Here is a 20,056-nt window from a genome sequence, read left to right as displayed (position 1 = left end):
ACTAGGTTAAATAAACTATAGAGTTAAAATTCATTTTATCTGTTTCTTTTTGCCTTTTAAAACAATGTGACTCCTTGAAAATTTTAAATTATAAATATGCTTTGCACTATGGTTCTATTGGACAGTGTACAGGCTCCCAGGAAGGTGTGTGCCTCATTTATTCCACCTGAACACTACAGGAGCATCAGGAGCCCTATTGGGCTGCTGATGAGCAGGCTGTTCCTGCGCCTCACCCGGCCCAGACTCTGGGTGACAGCAGGGCAAGCCCCAGACTCCCTGAGCAGCAGATTGCTTTTTAGTGATGCCAGGGAGCAACCATTTGATTGGCCATATGTCAGCATCCAGTCACAGGGAGATAAATAAATGATGTCTTAGGGAACAGGGCCATTCATGACTTCAAGTCTTTAACTTTCATTGTGAAACTGATGGCAAAAAACTAAAAAATCAAATGCAGAGCATGATATGTGTGACAGGGTACACCTCCCGCCCCCCGCAGTGAAGCACCACCTTAGTGCAAATCACTGCTTCAAGTTTGTAGAGTTAACATTTTTGATCACAGAAATCTCACAGGGTCCCATTTTCATAGAATAAATCTGAGTTCAGTCAGTTTTTAAGATTTAAATTCCAAAGCAACTGTTTGGTTTTTAAGCATCCTGCATTTTGAATTTTAAAATTCATGTCAATTTCTATATGAATGTTTACCTAGCATTTAGATATATAAAAATGTACAAGTAGTCTTTAAGTAAGGACACCAATAAGGTATTACATCCATATATATCAAAGCAGTAAAGTAGCACAAGGAGCCTCATTTTTTAAGTAGACTGCACAGGAAAGAAAAGACTAGACAAAACACCCGCTGGTACTAGAATTATTCACGATTGTCTCAGTTCAGTCTGTTGATGAACTATGAAGTGAATACCCTGATGACTTCAATTCCACAGTCAAAATATTTATATACTAATTAAATACATTAATATTAAAATAACCCTATTTACTTAAGTAGTTAGGCTGTTAAAAGACCCCATAATGGAGCTTCATTTTATTTTTTTATAGACCACTTTATAATTTGTAAATACTTTAAAATAAATGCTAACAATTTATAGCAATGGTTGAAATAATAAGCAAAGAAGACATAACATAATATGCTTATAGAATGATTAAGAAATAAGATTATGAAGAAAAGACCTTAATTATAAATTAATAGTTTTGTTTCATTCATTCATTCCTTTATTCATTCATTCATTCATTCAAGAAACATTTATTCCTCTGGGAGAGGTATTGTGCTAGGTTCTGGAGATAAAATGGTGAACAAACTAAACTGGTAACACCCCCTGTGGAACATTCAGTTTAGCAAGGCAGTTACACATTAATCAAATAACTTGGCCTCCCTGAAGAAGTACAGCTGGAGCTGTGGGCTGTAGCAAACAGGGAAGAAAAGAGTTTTCCAGGTAGGGGAACAGCAAGTCCTATAATCCTGTGGCAGGAGGGAGCATGGCTGTCACACAGAATTTAATGGCTGGAATCCTGTGGACAAGGGAGGACATGGTATAGGACCTGGAGCTCAGCAAGAGGTCTTGGCTAGAGGTGTAAATCTATGGCTCATCTCCAAAGAGAGGGTAACAGAAGCACAGCTGTGTCTCCAGAACACAGTTGAGAGACAACCAATAGTGAAAGGCTGCTGAGAAGACAAGAAAGACAAAATTCAAAACACAGAGGCAGGGCTGGGCTCATTTGTGGGAAAGAACTGCTCTCTGAATAGCAGGAGAGAGGGAATAAATGGACCAGAAATATATTAAAACTCTGGGCATTTTGGGCTTGTTGAATCTAAAGATTTAGTGGAACCAATCTCCACCAGACCATGTTGGCATGGAAACGTGGATAGTTGGGTTCATTTGAATTGGGATTTTTGTCAGGCAAATCCATCGAAAATGCAGGGAGCAAGAGAAATTAAGGATTTAAAAGAGTGGTAGAATCTCAACTGGTAAGAAGGGAAATGAGGGGGGACAGGGGCGATGATTGGTAGGAAAGTAGCAGGGCCAGTAGATGAGACCCTGCAATGAGGTCAAAGTACAACCACGATGGAGGTAGCTAAAGGCAAGCTAAGGAGAAGCGGTCCTGGTAAGAATAACGTGGCTGATGCAGTAGTTTCAGAAATAGAGCAACTATTGGGGATGCAAGGTCTAAGGTGTGACCATGGGAGCAGGTCGCTCTGTGGAGGGAGACTGTCTTTGGAGACAGGCAGGTTGAAGATCCAAGGCCACGAAGTTGGATGGACCTCCATGCCAACACTGAGGGCAGTAGGAAGTTGTAAAGGATTTGTGATGAGGAAGACGACTGAAAGCCAGGTGCCAAATGCTCAGTGAATGAGGGAAAATGACCCAGACAACGGTGGAGAGGAGGCGAGGGCGAGAGAGTTGAAGAGCGCCACCTTCAGAAACAAGTCTTTGTTGTTTTTGTTGTTGCTTTCTCAAACAACGACTTTGAGGAATAATGATCTCAAAGCAAAACAATGCCCCAGCGTGACAACAATCTCTCTACTCATCTCTAAAATACATGAGATGTGAGGAAATAATAATGCCACCACTGGAGACGGCTACAACAGAAGTGATGACTTGGGAGGGCAGGTCTCAATGAAGTCAGGAGGTGAGCAGAGCTCTTCAGGGTGAGGAAGATGATAACAGTCCCACAGGACACAGGGGAAGCTTCAAAGGTAGGGGAGGGAGGGTTCAGCATCACAGAGAAGAAGGAAAGGCCACTGTAGAGATGACAGTGCTGCGGAGGACAGGGGGCAGTGGGAGTTGATCAGTAAAAACAGAGATGGCAGATTTAAAGTAAAAAACCATTTTCAGAAGAATGCACATGGATCCTGATAGCCAAAAGTAAGAATAAAGCACTTGGCTGAGGTGGTGGCAGACGGACACCATGGTCTTTATGTGCTCTCTTGGCTGGAGGTCAGTTCTAGAGCAGGATTTCTCCACGTCAGTGAAATCGACATTCTGGGTTAGATAGGGATTTTTAGCTATGGGGGAGGAAGTGGGGGGTAGGTTGTCTTATGCATTTTAAGATATTTAGCATCCCCACCCCCAGTGACAACCAAAAATGTTGCCAAGATATTGCACAATGTATCCTGAAGGCAAATTCATCTCCCTCAGACAATCACTGATCTAGAGCAGCAGACTGCCTTGGGGAGTGCAGAGGCACCAGGCCCGCTGCAGCAATGCCTCTGTTTCTGAACACATTTTGGGAACTAGTCACCTCTAATAGCTTCAGAGTTGTGGAAGAAAGCTAGTCTCATTATTTCATAGACATACTCAGTTCCTAATATTTTTATAAAGAAGGTATGTCCCAGGTTTACCACCTCTCTTATTCTTTGCTCTGGAGATCCTTTTGACTGTTTTCTCAGATGGTGATGAAGACTTGACTCCACTGAGAATATTCAAAGGAATGCCCTGTATTCGAGGACTGTGCCAAGCTCCTTCCTGCCTGAGGCATTTCCCCAAATCATCCTGTCCTGCAGATCTCAGATCACAGAGCATTTCCTGTACTCTTCCTTCAAAGCACCTCTCACAATGACATTTACATCATTACTGGTGTGATTTGCTCATAGAATACACATTTTATAAGGGCAGTAACCTATCTATTTTATTCACTGTTCGATCCTCTGCACCAAGTAGAGTGCTTGGCTCAATAACTATCTGTTAAATAAATAGATTATTAAAAGAAAATGTTATGCATATTTTGAGAATAAGTATCACACTCCCCAGCGACTGCTTTAAAGGGATGACTCATATATATGTATAGCTTTCTGTTTTTTTAAAATTCATTGATTTGAGAGAGAGAGAGAGAGAAACAATGATTTGTTGTTCCACTTACTTATGCATTCATTGGTTGATTCTTGTATGTGCCCTGACCAGGGATCAAACCCACAACCTTGGCGTATTGGGACAATGCTCTAACCAACTTAGCCACCCAGCCAATGCCTGATTCTTTTTAAAATCATATACCTTTATAGCAGTATACCTTTTTTGACGGAGGTGAACATCCTAAGTAAGAAAAAGATAAAAACTAGTATCAGTCAAAGAATGATGAAACATTTAGGTCTGACAAGTACCTAGATCACAGCAGTTAGCCCTAGAGCTACCACACTAAACTCACACACGCTCTGACTGGCTGCTTAATTCCTTCAAATATGTGTTGAGCCCTGCTCCGCACCGGTCCTGGAAAGTGCAGTGTGAAAACTGGGGGGCTGACTACACCACTCAGGACACCCTGCAGGGCTGACCTGAGGCAGCGTTCAGACGGCATTCTCCAGCTGGGTTCCTCAGGGTCTCAGCCTCAGAAGCCTGCGGCAGAACTGGCAAGCATTCCAGCTGAATGGAAAGAGAAGACAGAAAAGCACAGTGAGCTACATGCAAAAATGCACACTTTGGGCCTTTAGGTTTCCAAGCTGCTTTAGAGTTGAGATGTAACATTTCAATGGTGTGCTCTTTTAATAAACAATAGTTCAAAAAGTTGTTAACTGTTTACGTTTTTTACTTTATTGGAACTTCAGGGACTAAGAAGTAAAATGTGTTTGAGAACCAACAATAGCCAAATTAAGGGTTAGAGTTAAAAATTCAAACATCGGATGGCCAAAGGGAACAATTCACATTTGATAAAATAAAGCTACAAAGTTCTAAACTACAAATAGTAGTTCAGTTATCCTTTATAGCAATTTTACTTTCCTTCCAAACAGGAATATTAGTGAAATTAAGATAAAACCCAGTATGTCTTGGCTAAGCATCCACAGAAATGATTTTCCACTCAAGGAGCAGATTTCTGAAAACTAGGTAAAAAATAACATACAGAGAGAGTGAAAATTAGTAGAAAATGGAAAACAGGCTCTCAGAAGAGCTTTAGGATTAGCAGCATAGTTGGAAATATAAGTAGAATGAAGTTGGCAAGCTTGAAATTGCTCCTTGCCTATATATTCATTTAATCCCACCCCCAACCCTCTAGTCCCGCTCACAGCTTTTGTTTTCAACTACTGGTGTAACTCTAAAGAGAAAATTAAGTTATTTGAATAGTCTGGCATGTGGTCCATGACTAGGCTTTACGACTCTCATTAGAGGGTCTAACGCCTACTTTCTGATACACTCAAGTGGCAAAATTAATCCCAACCTGGAAATTCTTAAGCAGGCTCCCTTCTGCCTCAATTATGTTTTGAAAAGCAATAACAGGATAAAAACAGTTATGAAAGGAATGTGTTAAGCTGTGCTTATTTCTGCTGATTTGTACAAAAGAGAGAGCTATGGCGTCCAATCTAACTAAAACATAGTATTTGTTATAGTGTATACAAACCCTCAGTTGGATATGATTCTACAGTAATTCATGGAGATATATCATAACTTGCTTAAGTATTCCACTGCTATTGGACATCACGTTGTTTTGAATATTCACACAATTATATATTTTTATTTCTTGTTTTCTTTCTTCAATTATTAAAAATAGGATATTTATACTTTCATTGATTTCTAATTTGCTTTGACAAACCTAAAAATGAGCATCACTTTCAACGACTCCATTATGACTGAGCAGGACAGAGGCTGGGTATAATTCAAGGCACATTATTTTAGTAGTTAAGAGACTTTCTCAGTAACCTATCACTGCTACCATTTCCCTTTAGAATCTAGGTTATCATCTCCAGGCTACCGTAGCCTAACACAGACACTGACGGAGGGGGCCACTTGAACTTTAAAGTGGCAAAAGAATATTTATTATTACAGAGAGGCGAAAAAACCTTAACCTTTCTGAAAGCCAACTAGTTTTAAACTCTCCCAACAACTAGGCAAATGGAGAACAAGTACCCTAAAAGTTAAAACCATCCAAAATTAAAGGACACACTGAACTTGATATTTTTCAGACATTCCAAAAATGATAACTAAAAATCATATAATAAATTAAATTGCCTTATTGTTTGTAAACCAACTCACTAAATGAACTATTTTTATACTAATCCTAACTTTATTTAAAACTTTGATATTGTGCTCGACTTTAAAATATTACATGAAAATATTCCTTCTCTCCATCACTGAGTTTTTCGCACCTCATTCACCTCCGTCTAGTCTCAGCTCTGTTTTCTGTCACTTAGATTAGTAAACCAAGAAAGTAATTCTGCAGGGAAAGAAACAGAAAAAAAGAAGCAGGCGTACAGAGAAAAACTTAGAGGCAAGAGATGGAAGGAAAGGACATGCTGGATTTTCCATGCATTCCTGCCTCTGGGGCACACAAATAACCTAGACCTTCATAACAAAGTCCAGGTTTTATTTAGGCTAACGCAACATGGGATTAAAAGATCCCCAAGAAAATCAAGTAGAGCGCTACATAAGATTTTGTTTGGGGAAAATGGGGGGCTCTGTTGCTTTAAAAATACCAAGACACATACATTCTTTTGAGTTTATCTAAAAAAATTAACCACCATTTAAGTTTTAAATATTGCTCCTATGGGAAAAATGCATTCCAAGAACTTCCCAGAATATATAGGTTTAAACAAGTAATGTACATATTTTGGTGAAACTTAATGCCATTTCCTCTGCATTCTTTAAATGACCAAGCTCCTGAAGACACCATTTTAACTGCTTTTTCACACAAATTCATTCTATGAGAAGGCAAACGCTGTTTATGCCTATGCCTTAGTGGTCAACCACTGAATATATAAAAATATTATTTTGGTGTACAAATATTATTTTGGAGAATTTACTGACTTCATTAAATATAATTTAAAGGCAAGAAATATATTTATAAAGATAGTTAGGAAAACGTATGTTTTGAAAATTTTAAGTATCTTTTAATCGGCTTTCAAGCTTAGCTTAATGCACTTGGGAGAGGAGAAGGGGATTTCCCTCTGCAGCGTAACTGCTATAAACGAACAAGGCAAGAGCAGTGCTTTTATTTATCAGTGTAGAGTTTGGCTCACAAACAGTAGAACTGACATAACATGTACCGTCCACCAAAAGACTGTACCACAAATTTCAGTCTTTGTGGTTAAAAACACAACCAAATAAACTTAGCTTGCAAACACAAAGTAAAATAGATATTTATAAAACGGAGCCATGTTCACTTATAACTTGTGGTGATGATAACTGGCCCACTCTGGGCCTCCCACATCAATATGTCTCCTTTATTATACACACAAAATTGAATCATATAGTCATTTACTTGGGTGACAGGTATGTAGGTGAATTTTTACTTTTGTTTTACTTTTTGCCAATGCAGTTCATGTGCTAAGTACTAATTTTTTTTTAAGCCAAAAGTATGTATGCAGCAATCCTCCCAAGACTGTTCCCATGACCTCTCTGCAGCTTGAGATGCTTCAGGCCCCTACTGCACGCTCTGCAGCGGAAGCTTGGGTGCATCTTGGGAAATACAGCAAGCATTTCTCAAAACTACAGCAATTCTTACACATAGCTGACAATCACTGGCCTCACCCATAAGAAATGTTCATTAGTGTAGCCCCTCTTTTACTGGTGAGCTTTTTTTCAAATATCTGTTTAGTACATAGGATTGATGAGGTTTATTTAATCTTTATAGTTTTTATTTTCATTAAAATGTTTCAGGGTTGCTAGAGCTTCACTGAGAATGAATTTTTTTGAAGTGAACATTGAAAATAGCATTTTCAGAGAGGAAAAAAATCTTAGTAAACCATAACAGTGTGGAAAAAAAAGAAAAAATGCAAATGTCTTATAAGTCTGACTTGATTAAGTGCAAAGAAAGATCAGATAGATTAATGTGTGTTAATATGAGCAACAAACATAAAATACTAAAAAGCTATCTTTTCAAAAAATGTATCTTTATTGTTGAAAGTATTACAGATGTCCCCTTTTTCCCCTCCATTGATCCCTTCCACCCCGCATCCACTCCCCACTCTCCAGGCCTTGGGCAATCCTAATTATTGGATGCACATCAATCCTACCAACATATAAGAAACTGGTTTATTCTTGCTATTATCATATATTTATTTAATAATGTTTTATTTTTAGTATTACACTCCTTTTTAAAAGTACTTGATGATTTTTAAAAATATTAGTTATTCTTGATCTCAGCAATTTATAGAAATTAAAGGGAAGTATCACCAGATTTCAAGCAGGTAGAAGTAAAATGCAAGAGAGAAAGAGGTGGTTTATCGAAACAAAGCCTGGACATAACAGAAATATGGACTGTAGGTATAAGTCTTGACCATGAAAAACTAGTTACATTAGATGATTCTTCAATGTACTCAAGGGCTTGTTGGACCCAATCAACAAATTACATCAAATTAATATGTCTTGAAAAGAAATGTTACTTCTAAGCATAAAAGAATGAGGACACAAGCAATGGCCCCAGTCATTATTTTATTTATGTATTACATATGGTGTTAATTTACCTTTAATTCTAATTGTTTAAAAAACTGGTATATTTTTTAACACCAGTAAATCAGTGTATTTTTAAAAACAGTCATCATCATGTGGCATCTAATAAGGAATATTAGATATCCCTTTAATCTGAAAGGCCAACAGTCAAGGGTACCCCACTGGCATACTTTCTAGTATGGACTATTCGTTCCTGGAGATTAACAAGGCTGCTTGCCCTTTCAGACACTGAACAACACACCTCAGCTCTCCTTCCAAATGAAAAAGAAATGAGAGGACTTAGCTCTAACAGGAACAGTCCAATGTATGACCACAGCACAGTTTACTCCCGAATAGGAATGTAGACCAAAAGAACAAAATTGCCCCATTCTTACAAAACCCTACACCCTTTTAATATGTAAAATAAAGGATAATCATTTGGAATATATTCCTGAGATCATACCTTTAAAGTCTTTCTATTAAACAATGGCTATTATAAGTTTTAATTAAAAATTGAAATAATTACCACTTCACCCACTACCATGAGTCAAAAGCTTTCTGTAACTGCTCTTATACTAAGAAGTACTTTACATGCATAATCTCATTTAATCCTCATAATTATCTGATATTATTATTCTCATTTTATTGGTAAGGAGCTTAGGGTTAAATAATTCACAAAAAATCACAGGACTAGGAATTGGTAGTGCTGGGAATCGAAACCTACTGTTTGACTCCAAAGTTTTTATTCTTAATTATCCTGATCTAATCCAAAATTTTACTAAAAGATCATAAAACTACTACTTTTAAAGACATACAGTATTAAATTATCTGAAAGGGATTCATTTCATTTTTTAAAAAGATAGCTTTTTTTATTTTATGTTTGTTGATCATATTACCCTACATTAGTCTATCTGGTCTTTCTTTGCACTTAATCAAGTCAGACTTATAAGACATTTACACTTTTTTCTTTTTTTTTCACACTGTTATGGTTTACTAAGATTTTTTTTCCCTCTCTGAAAATGCTATTTTCAATATTCACTTCAAGAAAATTCATTCTAATTGAAGATCTGGCAACCCTGAGTGAAGTCTGATACTGAATAGTTTCAGGATAGTACTGAACCCTATATATACAATGTGTTGTTGTTTTTTCCCTACACATACATACCTTTTCACATAAAGGAAGCATTTTATGGCTTCTCTTTGGCATATCCAAATTGCCAGCATCACTACTCTTGTGCTTTGGGGCCCTTATTAAGTAAAAAATGGGTAATTTGACTACAAGCATTGCTATACCAACACAGTGGATCTGATAACCTAGTTGGCTACAAAGGGACTAATGGGTGGTTTGCATATACAGTATGGATAACCTGGACAAAGGGATGATTCACATCTTGGCAGGACAGAGAGGATGGTAAAAAATATTATCCCACTACTCAGAACAGTTTTACACTGTAAAACTTATGAATTGTTTCATTCTGGAATTTTCCATTTGATATTTTCAACCACAGTTGACCACAGAAAGTGAAACTGCAGATAAGAAGGGACCACTGTATCTAAAAATCAAAACATATAAATTATATGAAAATTATAGAAGAACATTGCCAATGAGTTCTTAATAGTATAAGACACAAATATGTATATAATGATATACTGAATATTTCTTATAATGCTATGAGAAAGAGGGAAAAAAAATCAAAAGGTGGAATATCTTTATGCATATGGATCTCACTAAAGGTTGCCAGGATACACAGACAAGCAGTGTAAACTGGCCTGGCACAATAATCTCAGATAAACAAATATTTGTAATAGGGAGAGAGCAAACTTTTTAAAGTATGGAGCACACTAAATCATCAATTGTTTTGGAAAAAGTGATACGTAACCACATTTCTTACAGTTAGGAAAGGAGAGCCAATACACATGACATCTATGAAAGCTCATGCAGCAAAGCTTCGAGGTCTTCTACACTATTTTATTTAACATTTTACATATTCAAAAGCACCAAGTAAGATGCTTGGTACACAGTGGTGCTCCATAAACATTGGTTTGACTCTCCTTCCCTGTCTCCTGTATGAAAATATAGAGGGCATACTCTGCGAAAGTGTAGATAAGAGCATAGCTGGGAGAGAAACTGAACATGTTGTCTGTCACAGTCAACCTCAGGTAGAACCTGACGAGATGAGGTTAACAGGGCTCAAGAAATGTTTCTGTATTTCATTTAAAAATTAATTATCAAAAGAGAGGAGGTGTAGCTGTCAGCCACATGAAATTTTAAAAAACCTAGTAATTTGTACAACTATAAATAGTTATCAAAAGAGCATGAGATAGAAGACAATTCATTAATATTGCCAATGTAAAGTATGTAAACATCAATAAGAAAATGAGTCACTCCATAGGAAACAATGGACAAAGAGCATAAACAAGCAAATCACCAAAATAGACATATAAAGGAACAGGAAACATATTAAAATGTTCCCTCTGGTTAATAATAAAAATGTAAATGAATCAACAAGATACCACTTCCTTCCAATCACACTGGAGAAGAATGACGATGCCAATGGGAGTCAGGAACATGATGTTCTTATACACGCAGCCAGGGGTCGAAATTGGCACAGGCATTCCAGAGGGCAATTTGTAAATATCTATCAAAGGCCTTAGAATGGCAAACCTTTTGATCTAGAAAGGCCACATCTAAAGATCCACCCTATGGAACTAGTCAGATAAGTGTGCAAAGGTAATGTATAAGGAGATTCACTGCAGTGTTTTTCATACAAGCAAAAAATACAAGGAATCTGTAGGTGAGGGGATGAGTTAAATATTGTATCTCCTTCAATGAAGAACCAAACAGTAATTTAAATTGGTGATGTACATACATATAGTTATTAACATGAAAAAATACTTACATGCTTTAAGAGAAAAATAAGTAATAAATCGATACATAGTGTATTATGTAAAACCACTTTTGTAAGAACATATATTTTAGATGTCAATGATGATTAGCACCATATGAAAGCTTTTTAAAATTTTGGCTACCTGTATTTTCTACTGTTTCTATAGTAAACATATGCTTGGCATGTGTATAATTAAAAACAAGGGTAAACAAGAAAAGGAGGTTTTGTATCCCAAACCCAGTAGTTACTAGACATATAACTTTAGGTAAGTCAGTTAATTCCAAGACTCATTTTCTTCATATATAAAATTGGTATAATAGTAAATGATATCTCTCAGGGCCAGTATGAGAATAAAACTAAAGGCAAAAAGCACACTGCAACTGTAAAGTACTTGATGAACATTGGTTGTTGTTACCAGCTGACAGAAGGTCCAATAAAACACAACCCCATAAAGAGGCTGGGCAAAGAAAGACAAACTGATAGACTCTCAGGTGATATTAAGAGAAGTGCGGGGAAATGCTAGTCCTCCCCCACCTGCACAGGTCCTCACGTGTGGCAGTGTGGTTGTTTCTCAGTGTCCCATTAAAGGGAAGGAGTGGTAATGATGGTGATGATGAAGGTGCCAACCTTTATTAAGCACTTAGTAAGTGTCCAGCACAGGAACTGGTTTCCTTACCTTATTTAATCCACCAGGCATTTTATTATCCCCTCTTTATGAATCAGGATATTAAGGTGTAAAGAGATCAAGTAATTTGTTGAAAGCCACACAACCGGTAAGTGGTGAAACTAGGCTTCCAACCCAGCAGACTTGCTCCAGAGTCCACACTCTTCAACACACCTAACACGAATAAAGGGAATGTATTCCAGGATGTAGTACTGAAGAGGCAGGACCAGTAGCCATGAGCACCTAGTACCACGGCCAGAGAGCTAAGACAACATCAACTTTCACTCAAAACGGAAAAAGTTTCCAATAATAAAATGACCACTGACTGAGTAAGTTACTATGTAAGGTAATATCTCCATCACTGAAAGTACAATTGGGACTATAACACATTCGAGGTTGTTCTGAAGGGAACTCAGATGGCCCTAGGTCTGCCTGACCCATAGAAGCCAAGAGCAGGAGATTAGGACCTACAACCACCACTGGCTGGTGTCTCCCAAGGAGTTTCCTGTTATGGACTCAATTGTGTCCCCCCTAAATTCACATGTTCAAATGCTAACCCCCAATCCCTTAGAATATGACTGTGTTTGGAGATAGAGCCTTTAAAAGAAGTAAAGTAAAATGAGTTATATGGGTGAGCTCTAATCCAATGTGACTGGTGTCCCTATAAGAAGAGATTAAGACACACATGAGTACAGAGGAAACATCATGTAAGGACACAGCAGAAGGCAGCCATCTATAAGCCAAGGAGATGGGCCTGAGGAGAAACCAACCCTGTGGAAACCTTTATCTTGGACATGCAGCCTCCAGAACCAACAGAAAGCAATTTTTGCTGTTTAAGCCACCCAGTCTGCGGAGCTTCATTAAGGCAGCCCTAGCAAACTCATACAGCCCCCAAGGGGCGTCACAGCCCACTATTAGCGGTCCTACCCCTGGCTGTCCTCTTGCCATCACTCTGCTCTATAGGTGACATCAGCCTTCTCCAGCCACTGCAGACTTGGCCTGCCAGTCTCTTCCTTCTTCAGCTGAAAGGCTGTGCCAGGCCCCCTGACCACCATACCTCTAGGGATCGGACAGCCGGTGCTCTGCTCAGAGCTGGGCCACAGGTGACTGAGAAACCGGCGGCCTCGGAGGACCCCCGGCCTGATAGCTGCCTCTTGACTACCGATCCCTAGGAACATCTGCCTTCCACTTTCGATTTCCAGTCAGTGCTCACCTTTCTCCGGGTGCTACACCCACCACTCTTCAAGGAAGTTCCCTCTGGGAAGTTGCCTGGACTCCTAGGCACACAGTGTGTTTGTTTTGCTGGAGCCATTTCCTTCCGAGGCTGCGTAAGTACTGTGGGTTCCCGCAGAGAGGGAAGAGGGTCCAGAGAGTGGAAGATGGCCGCGTAACTGAGGCACCTGTCATCTCCCAGGACTGTCTCTGAGGCCAAGCTCTGTGTGCCTGTAAGCCTTCTCTGTAACGCTGGTGCTTACTTTCCTTAAGGGGCCTTCTACCAGTCTGCCTTTCACGGTGACCCCACCACTCTGTCACACATGACTACAAATGTGTATACCCTTTCCAGTTCAGTCCTGCTGCTGGATCCACCCCCAAAGGACAGGGGGGACACTGCCCACCTCCACATGCTCTGGAGACCCAGCTCCAGCCAAGATACCCAGGTACATGGCAGTCAAATGAATATAGACAAAAGCCCTTAGCCTCTGATTATCTCACAGCTCTTAAAAATGTTGTGATAGAGTCAAATTCCTTAAAATTGCACCCCTGCTAACATCTGTAGCATTGTATCCTGACACTTGACTTGTTTTCTGGTTACAGTCATGCAAACCTCCTCATTCACGCTGAACTGTTCTCTCCCTTCAGGGTACTGGTACCTCTCTTTGCCTGGTTAGCTCCTAGTCATACTGCAAGTCTCAGATGTCACCTCCTCTGGGAAGCCTCCTTTAATGCGCCCCCCACCCCCCACCCCCAGGTCTAAGTTAATTACTCTTCCCTTTCTTCTACATGCTCCAGTAACACCTAAACATCCACACTAACAGCATAATCAGCACTCCGTATGATTACTTGTTTGGGGAAAGGGGAGGCCAAAATCTATTGCACCCACCTCATTTCCACCCATAACTGCACCCCCAGGCAGTGAGCTCTTTAAGTGGGGTGATATGCATCTTAGGATAGTCACAGTGTTGCCTGGCATCCTGGTGTAATGACTAATTGCATCCCCATTTGTTCTCTTTTGTTTCCCAGTGTGTATGATACATTTTTTGGTCATCCTGTCTATATAGGCAGGATCCACATTTTTTTGTTCACTGTCTTCAATCTGCTGGAAGTACAATTATGCTCACCATATCTCCAAAAGCGGAAAAAGTAAAAGTAAAATATATCTCTATTTTAGAATGAAGTGAGTGACATCTTAATGCTAGATTATTTGCATATATTGAATCACAATGTGTTAGCTTATATTACAAAATTCATGCCCTGAAAGAATAAAGTGCTGCATGCTGCACTGAATATCAAAAATTTCTCTAGTAAGAACAAGGATGAATACGACTGAAGACCTTGGGAGCCAAACTAAAACATAATGTTTAAGTCAGTTCTTCCAGTCACATTAGCACACCCCTTTTCAGCTCTTCCTTTAATTTAATTTTTAGCTCCATCACTCCTCTATGAATAGAAGCATAAAATGCTTGGATCAGTTACACAGTCTTGTCAAAATAACCTAACCTGCAATTATAACATCATAAGGTGCTTTTGAAAAATGCTGCCACGAAAACCTTTTTCTTAAAGAGTTTCCTATAGAGCTCATACCACTGAAAACTAAATCTTCCATCTGTGTCCTTATAGATGGCACAATGTAGATCTTGACCCTTCTGCTAATATACAAATTATTTATATGATAAATAACATTATTATATGGCAAAAACATCAATAAGCTTCACTTATGTAATTAGGTAATTAGAAAACTCTAATTTAAAAAGTTCTTTATCAGACAGCAAGTGAACACTCCCCTCTGATAAATGGTTGCCTTCTAACAAACAGAAAATATGGTTTACAGTTCCCTGACCTATGATCTAGACATAATCCAAACTCTGCCCTTCAAACAGCTTATAATCTGCAAAGCAAGGCATACCATCCACATTTGAGTTATACTAATAATACGAGACATTCTGCATTTTCTTCTATTGAGAGATGCACAATATTTTCCTCATTTTAAAATGTCTAAAATTGAGGTTGTACATTAATTTAATATATTCACTAATGTGCTTTTTCCCCCTCAAAAAGCTGTTGTGTGTCTTACATCTGCAAGAAGCATTAGAACTAGGGAAGCACTATAATTAAAGTACCTACTTAAGGAAGCTAGGAGTACAGGTACTATTACATTTGATTCTTACAACAGCCTAGCATTATAAGAACTAAATAAACATTTTTCAGAAGAAAAAACAGACTCAACAAGCTGAAATGCTTGCGGTACTAAGAAAACAAACTGGCCATTGGTGAAGCTGATGCTGGGATCCAGCTCTGTTATTCTCCTGCACCACCCTGACTTCCAAAGGCGAGATGGAGGTGAGTGAGAATGGTGGAGGGAAGTTACATGGAGAAGCACTGAAGAATGCAGAGAGAAAGAAAAGGCTCTCCACATTGAAAGATACAGAAGCTTCCAAGTTACACTTTTGTAAAATAAAGAACTGTACCAGCTGGAGATACAATATAGATAAGTGTTCAATCAGCTATCTTTGAACAGGAAGCCCTTTGGGTGAGTTCCTTTTTCATACCTATTTTACTGATTAGGAGCTTGAGGTTTAGAAAACTTAAGTAGCTTCATGAAGGACACACAACCAGTATAGGAGCCAGGGTGAAAACCTATGCAATCTACCCATAACCCACCCTTTTTAATAGCAACCCTCCATTTCTTTGAGGGTGCTGTACTTCTCATTTGGAAAGCCAGGGACAAACATGCTAATTCTCTCAGAAAAAAAAATTTCGTTTTCCATGAAAACAGAGATCTGACCTTGCGGCATAACAAAGAATTTACTCTAACCATTCGCTAACCATCTTCTCACTCACTCATTCAACGTTTAAATAGCATTTACCCTACCCCAGGAATGACTATAAAGGAGTAAGATTAAAATGACTATGTAAAGCAAAATTTCTGTGTTTTTAACAATGACAGGTGATGAAAGGGATCACTTCATAAAGTATAATTTCCTTTAATAAACAACAACAAAAAACAAGAGATGTAAGGTAGAAGAAAGGGCATGGGCATGAGGTTAAGTTTCTTCAGCTGGGATGAGCTCCACATTCTCTGACATCTTAACTGTGAATTACAGAGGCAGGGACCACTTCTTTGGGTCTTCACTTCTGTATGAAGGCTCCCATGTCACATAAAACTTACATTAAATAAACCTGTATGTGTTTCTCTTGTTATTCTGTCTTTTGTTACAGGGACCCGAGCTGAGAACTTAGAATGGTTGAGAAAAAATATTTTTCCCCTCCTCTACAGACAGAATAACAAAGCATAAAGATGAGGCACTCTGAAAATACAATGAGCACTCAATATACGAAAGTCATAATTTTACAATTATCAAAGAAAACACAGAATACTGATTTGAGCAGCAATTTTTAAAGTCCAAGAGTCAGTGGTGGCAAACCATTCACATACTGAGTTTCTTTTCCTTAATTTTAACTAATATTCAAATTGAGGGGGAGATAAAGATAGAAATGTACTTTCTGAATCACAGTACCAATTACATTGTAAAGTTGTATTTATAAACTATGTAAAATCATTAACCTGACTAGGGAACTCGTAAGACATTTTCGTATGAAATTAAATAAGAAAGGTCAGTCAGTTGTACAACCTTGTTACATATGATTCGGTCAAGTAGAAAATATTAATAACTTAAAAAAAATAAAAATGAAATTACCAAATGTCAACAAATTTGAAATGAGTCAACATTTTACAAAATGATGGTGGCAACAACAGAAATGGACTTGGAGACTCTGGATCTGGGTTGAGTAGTGATTACAAGTGTGGGCAGATGTGAAGGACGGCAGAAAGAGAAGACTGATTAACCAGATTATCAGAGCTGGAGTCATGCAGACCCAATTCACAGGAAGTGAAATGCGTGAGGACCTTAGGAATACTCATCCATTCAAAAATATTCATTAACTCAGCATGCCACTCCATCCTCTAGGACACACAGTTTAAAACAAGACAGATGATGCCCCTATTCTCATAGAATTTACTATTCAAGGGGAAAGAAACAAAATATAGGCAAACAGGAAAACACTGGAGAGTAAACAGTGCTCCGCTGAATAACGGGATATGATGTAGTCAGTGGGCATTTAGTTTGAGTGGTCCGGTAAAGCCTCTCAGGGAATTAGGTTAATCTAAATATATCACTTGCTTACACGAACATCAAAATACTAAAGGATATTCCAAAGTCAGAGACAAGAAAGTTTTCCGCATTGTATTTTGTGATTTGAGACATGTTTTGAATTGCTACATGACTTTTTGGCATGAGTCAGAAGAAGAGGAGGAGGAGAATGGAGTCTGTTTTCTGGGCTCCGTCAACAGGCTTGGGTGAGCTCAGTGAGTGGGAGGATGCATCTCAGAGAATAGTGTGGGGGAGCTTGAGGGGGAAAGTGGCTGTCAAACCCATCATATTCCATGTTTCACAATGACTGACGTAGAATCCTGCCTTTATCAATCCTAGTTTTCCCAATGCACAAAATCTAGAATCACAAATGTTGGTGTTTCTTTTTTACTGTATTTTCTAATGAAGATATTATTGCCCTTTGGTGATATCTTATCTAGATAGGATATATAATATATAGTGGTATACACTATTAGTGAGCACAATTACTTTATTTCATGAAGAAAGCATGCCAGAATTGTATCCCATGCTTTCAATAATTGTGTATCACAGAAAAATAGACTTGCCCACCTATGTCACAAAATTTTTCTTTATATTTGAGGAACTATCTAATGTCTTAGCTGAATATTTTTTATCCACATACCATTAAAAAATACTTTTGGTTCCTCTGGAGAAATTTCCACGAATGAAAGTTACAGTAATCTACCAAGCAGAAGATATGAACCCAACCTTAAGTCTGAGGAACAAGGTGAAGTAACTTTCCCAAGGTCACGGAGATAATACCCGGGATTAGAACCCAGGCAGGTCTGACTAGGTCACACTCTCACCACAGACTATGTTGCCTCCAGCATTAGCAACAAACAATAGTTGGACACCAGAGATTTTCCAGAAAGTAAAATCTCTTTCATAACTGCTCAGTAATTTCCAAGATGTCAGCTATAACAGTTAATTCTCTGGAAAAGAGGATAACTATTTCTCTTGTGGACCCACAAAAGTCTAGCCTTAGGTTCCAGAAAGGCATTAAACACGCGGACAAGAGAGCAAGCATGGTAGTCAAACTGCCTGGTAACACTCCCAGCCCACTAGCAGCATGACCTTGGGCAAGTACTGAACCCCTCTGTGCCTCAGCTTCCTTATTCTATAAATGGTGCTGATAACACTACCCACGGGACAACGTAGTCATAAGGGCTTAATGAGTCAGTACAAGTAGAGGGCAAAGAATGGTGTCAGGAACATAAAATCCGCACAGTGTTAGCTGTCAGCACTATTATGCTAGACTAAAAAGCCGGCCGACTTCAACCCTTCCTCGCCTCCCCGCCTGCACTCCTGAATCACCGCACCCTCATACCCGAGGCACTAGCTGAGCGAAAGCCGCAGAGAAGGTGGTGCGACACTCCGTAACCACACCGCGAGACACTGCTCCTTACATTCACTGCCTGACGTCCTTCTCAATGAGAATCTTAAGAGGGATTTCTTTCTGGTCCTCATAGAAAGAGATGAACTGTATTGATGATCCTGAGCGATCGGTTTTGTTTCATTCACAAATGCCTTATATCAAGTGACTAATCAAGCTTCACATTTTACCACGACTGCCGAGAACAATTCGGATGAAGCCTGTTCCTACTCAGAGAATATCTAGAACCTAAGAGTATGCACTTTTCCTATTATTGTTCATGGCTCATTTTACGGCCATTCCCTTTCTTTTTCCTTTGTCAGCCACTTCTCATTGAAGTTAAACCTAACCTCATTAGGACCTACTTCCAGGTCTGAGGGAGCAGGGGTGGAATCTGCTTTTGAGCTAAAAGCCTAGGAAAGACAAAAAAGATAACATGAAAATCACAAATTCGGAAGTAGCTGCCACTACCATGCCCTCCCCCATACTTAAATCCACCCAAAGATCAATATCATAAAAGAATTCTCCAGGACCCTATTGTTCCCTGTCTATTCTTCACAAAACAGGACAGGACAGGACAGGAAAGGACAGAACAGAACAGGTATAACAATTCCAAGTTCATAGGCAGTGAAATGAAAGATTCTTGACTTAATAACCAGTAACTATTTGCTGCCTGCCCACCACGTTACAGAAGTTCTTCTAGGACTTGGGATACATTGGTGAGCAGAACAGACAAAATGTCTGTGCCTTTGAGTTTACCGTCTACATGAGAAGACAGATAACAATTAACACGGCAAACAAGTAAATTTTATAGTGCACCAGGAGGAAATAAGTGCTATGAAAAAGTCGAGCAAGGTAAACGAGATCTGGGTGAAGAATTCATGTAAGAGATAATAATTTTTTTAACCAGGAACTGAAAATAAATATTATATATAACTATGAATGATTAGATTGGTTAGAATGGTAACCAACAGAGTTTTAAAAATATTTTTTGTCTTAAATAAACTTACATTTTTAAATGTCTGAAAGTTTACTAATTCTGTTGATATTTCTTTGGTAAAGTGAATATTTTTTTCATAAATCAAAATATGTTACACCCTATCTTTTCCAGCCACTTCAATAAAAACTGGGATCTGAGAAACTGTTCTAAAATATTCCTTTTCTGCCCTTGAACCCACACCCATAACTGTGGAAACTCTAACTACACGGGGAAGACAAGCTCATCAGTTTCAGGGTTTGTCTCTTGGGCTCTCAAAAGCATAATCATCCTTTAGCCCCTATATTCATACTTGTCCACTTTGTGCAGCAATGCTCACTGCTGAATCTACTGAAATATGTACCAAAGGGGCACAGGTTCATGACAAAATCACTGACAA

At 38.7% G+C, this 20,056-nt stretch overlaps 1 protein-coding gene across 3 annotated transcripts in view; it reads right to left on the bottom strand.

Moving 5' to 3' along the window:
- The window catches only part of KLHL32 (kelch like family member 32), a 162,522-nt gene that overhangs the window by 120,592 nt on the left and 21,874 nt on the right, over nucleotides 1-20,056 (bottom strand). For all 3 annotated transcript variants that reach the window (XM_081140543.1, XM_081140545.1, XM_081140544.1), the window contains exon 2: nucleotides 4,283-4,370. In XM_081140543.1, coding sequence (XP_080996669.1) covers nucleotides 4,283-4,305 — 23 coding nt within the window. In that variant the 5' untranslated portion in view covers nucleotides 4,306-4,370. The remainder of the gene's footprint in view (nucleotides 1-4,282; nucleotides 4,371-20,056) is intronic.

Source organism: Miniopterus schreibersii (assembly GCF_964146895.1).
Source record: "Miniopterus schreibersii genome assembly, chromosome: 6".
NCBI classification, from domain to species: Eukaryota; Metazoa; Chordata; class Mammalia; order Chiroptera; family Miniopteridae; genus Miniopterus; species Miniopterus schreibersii.
Note: the sequence above shows the minus strand (reverse complement) of the source record. Positions and strands in the feature narration are given on the sequence as shown.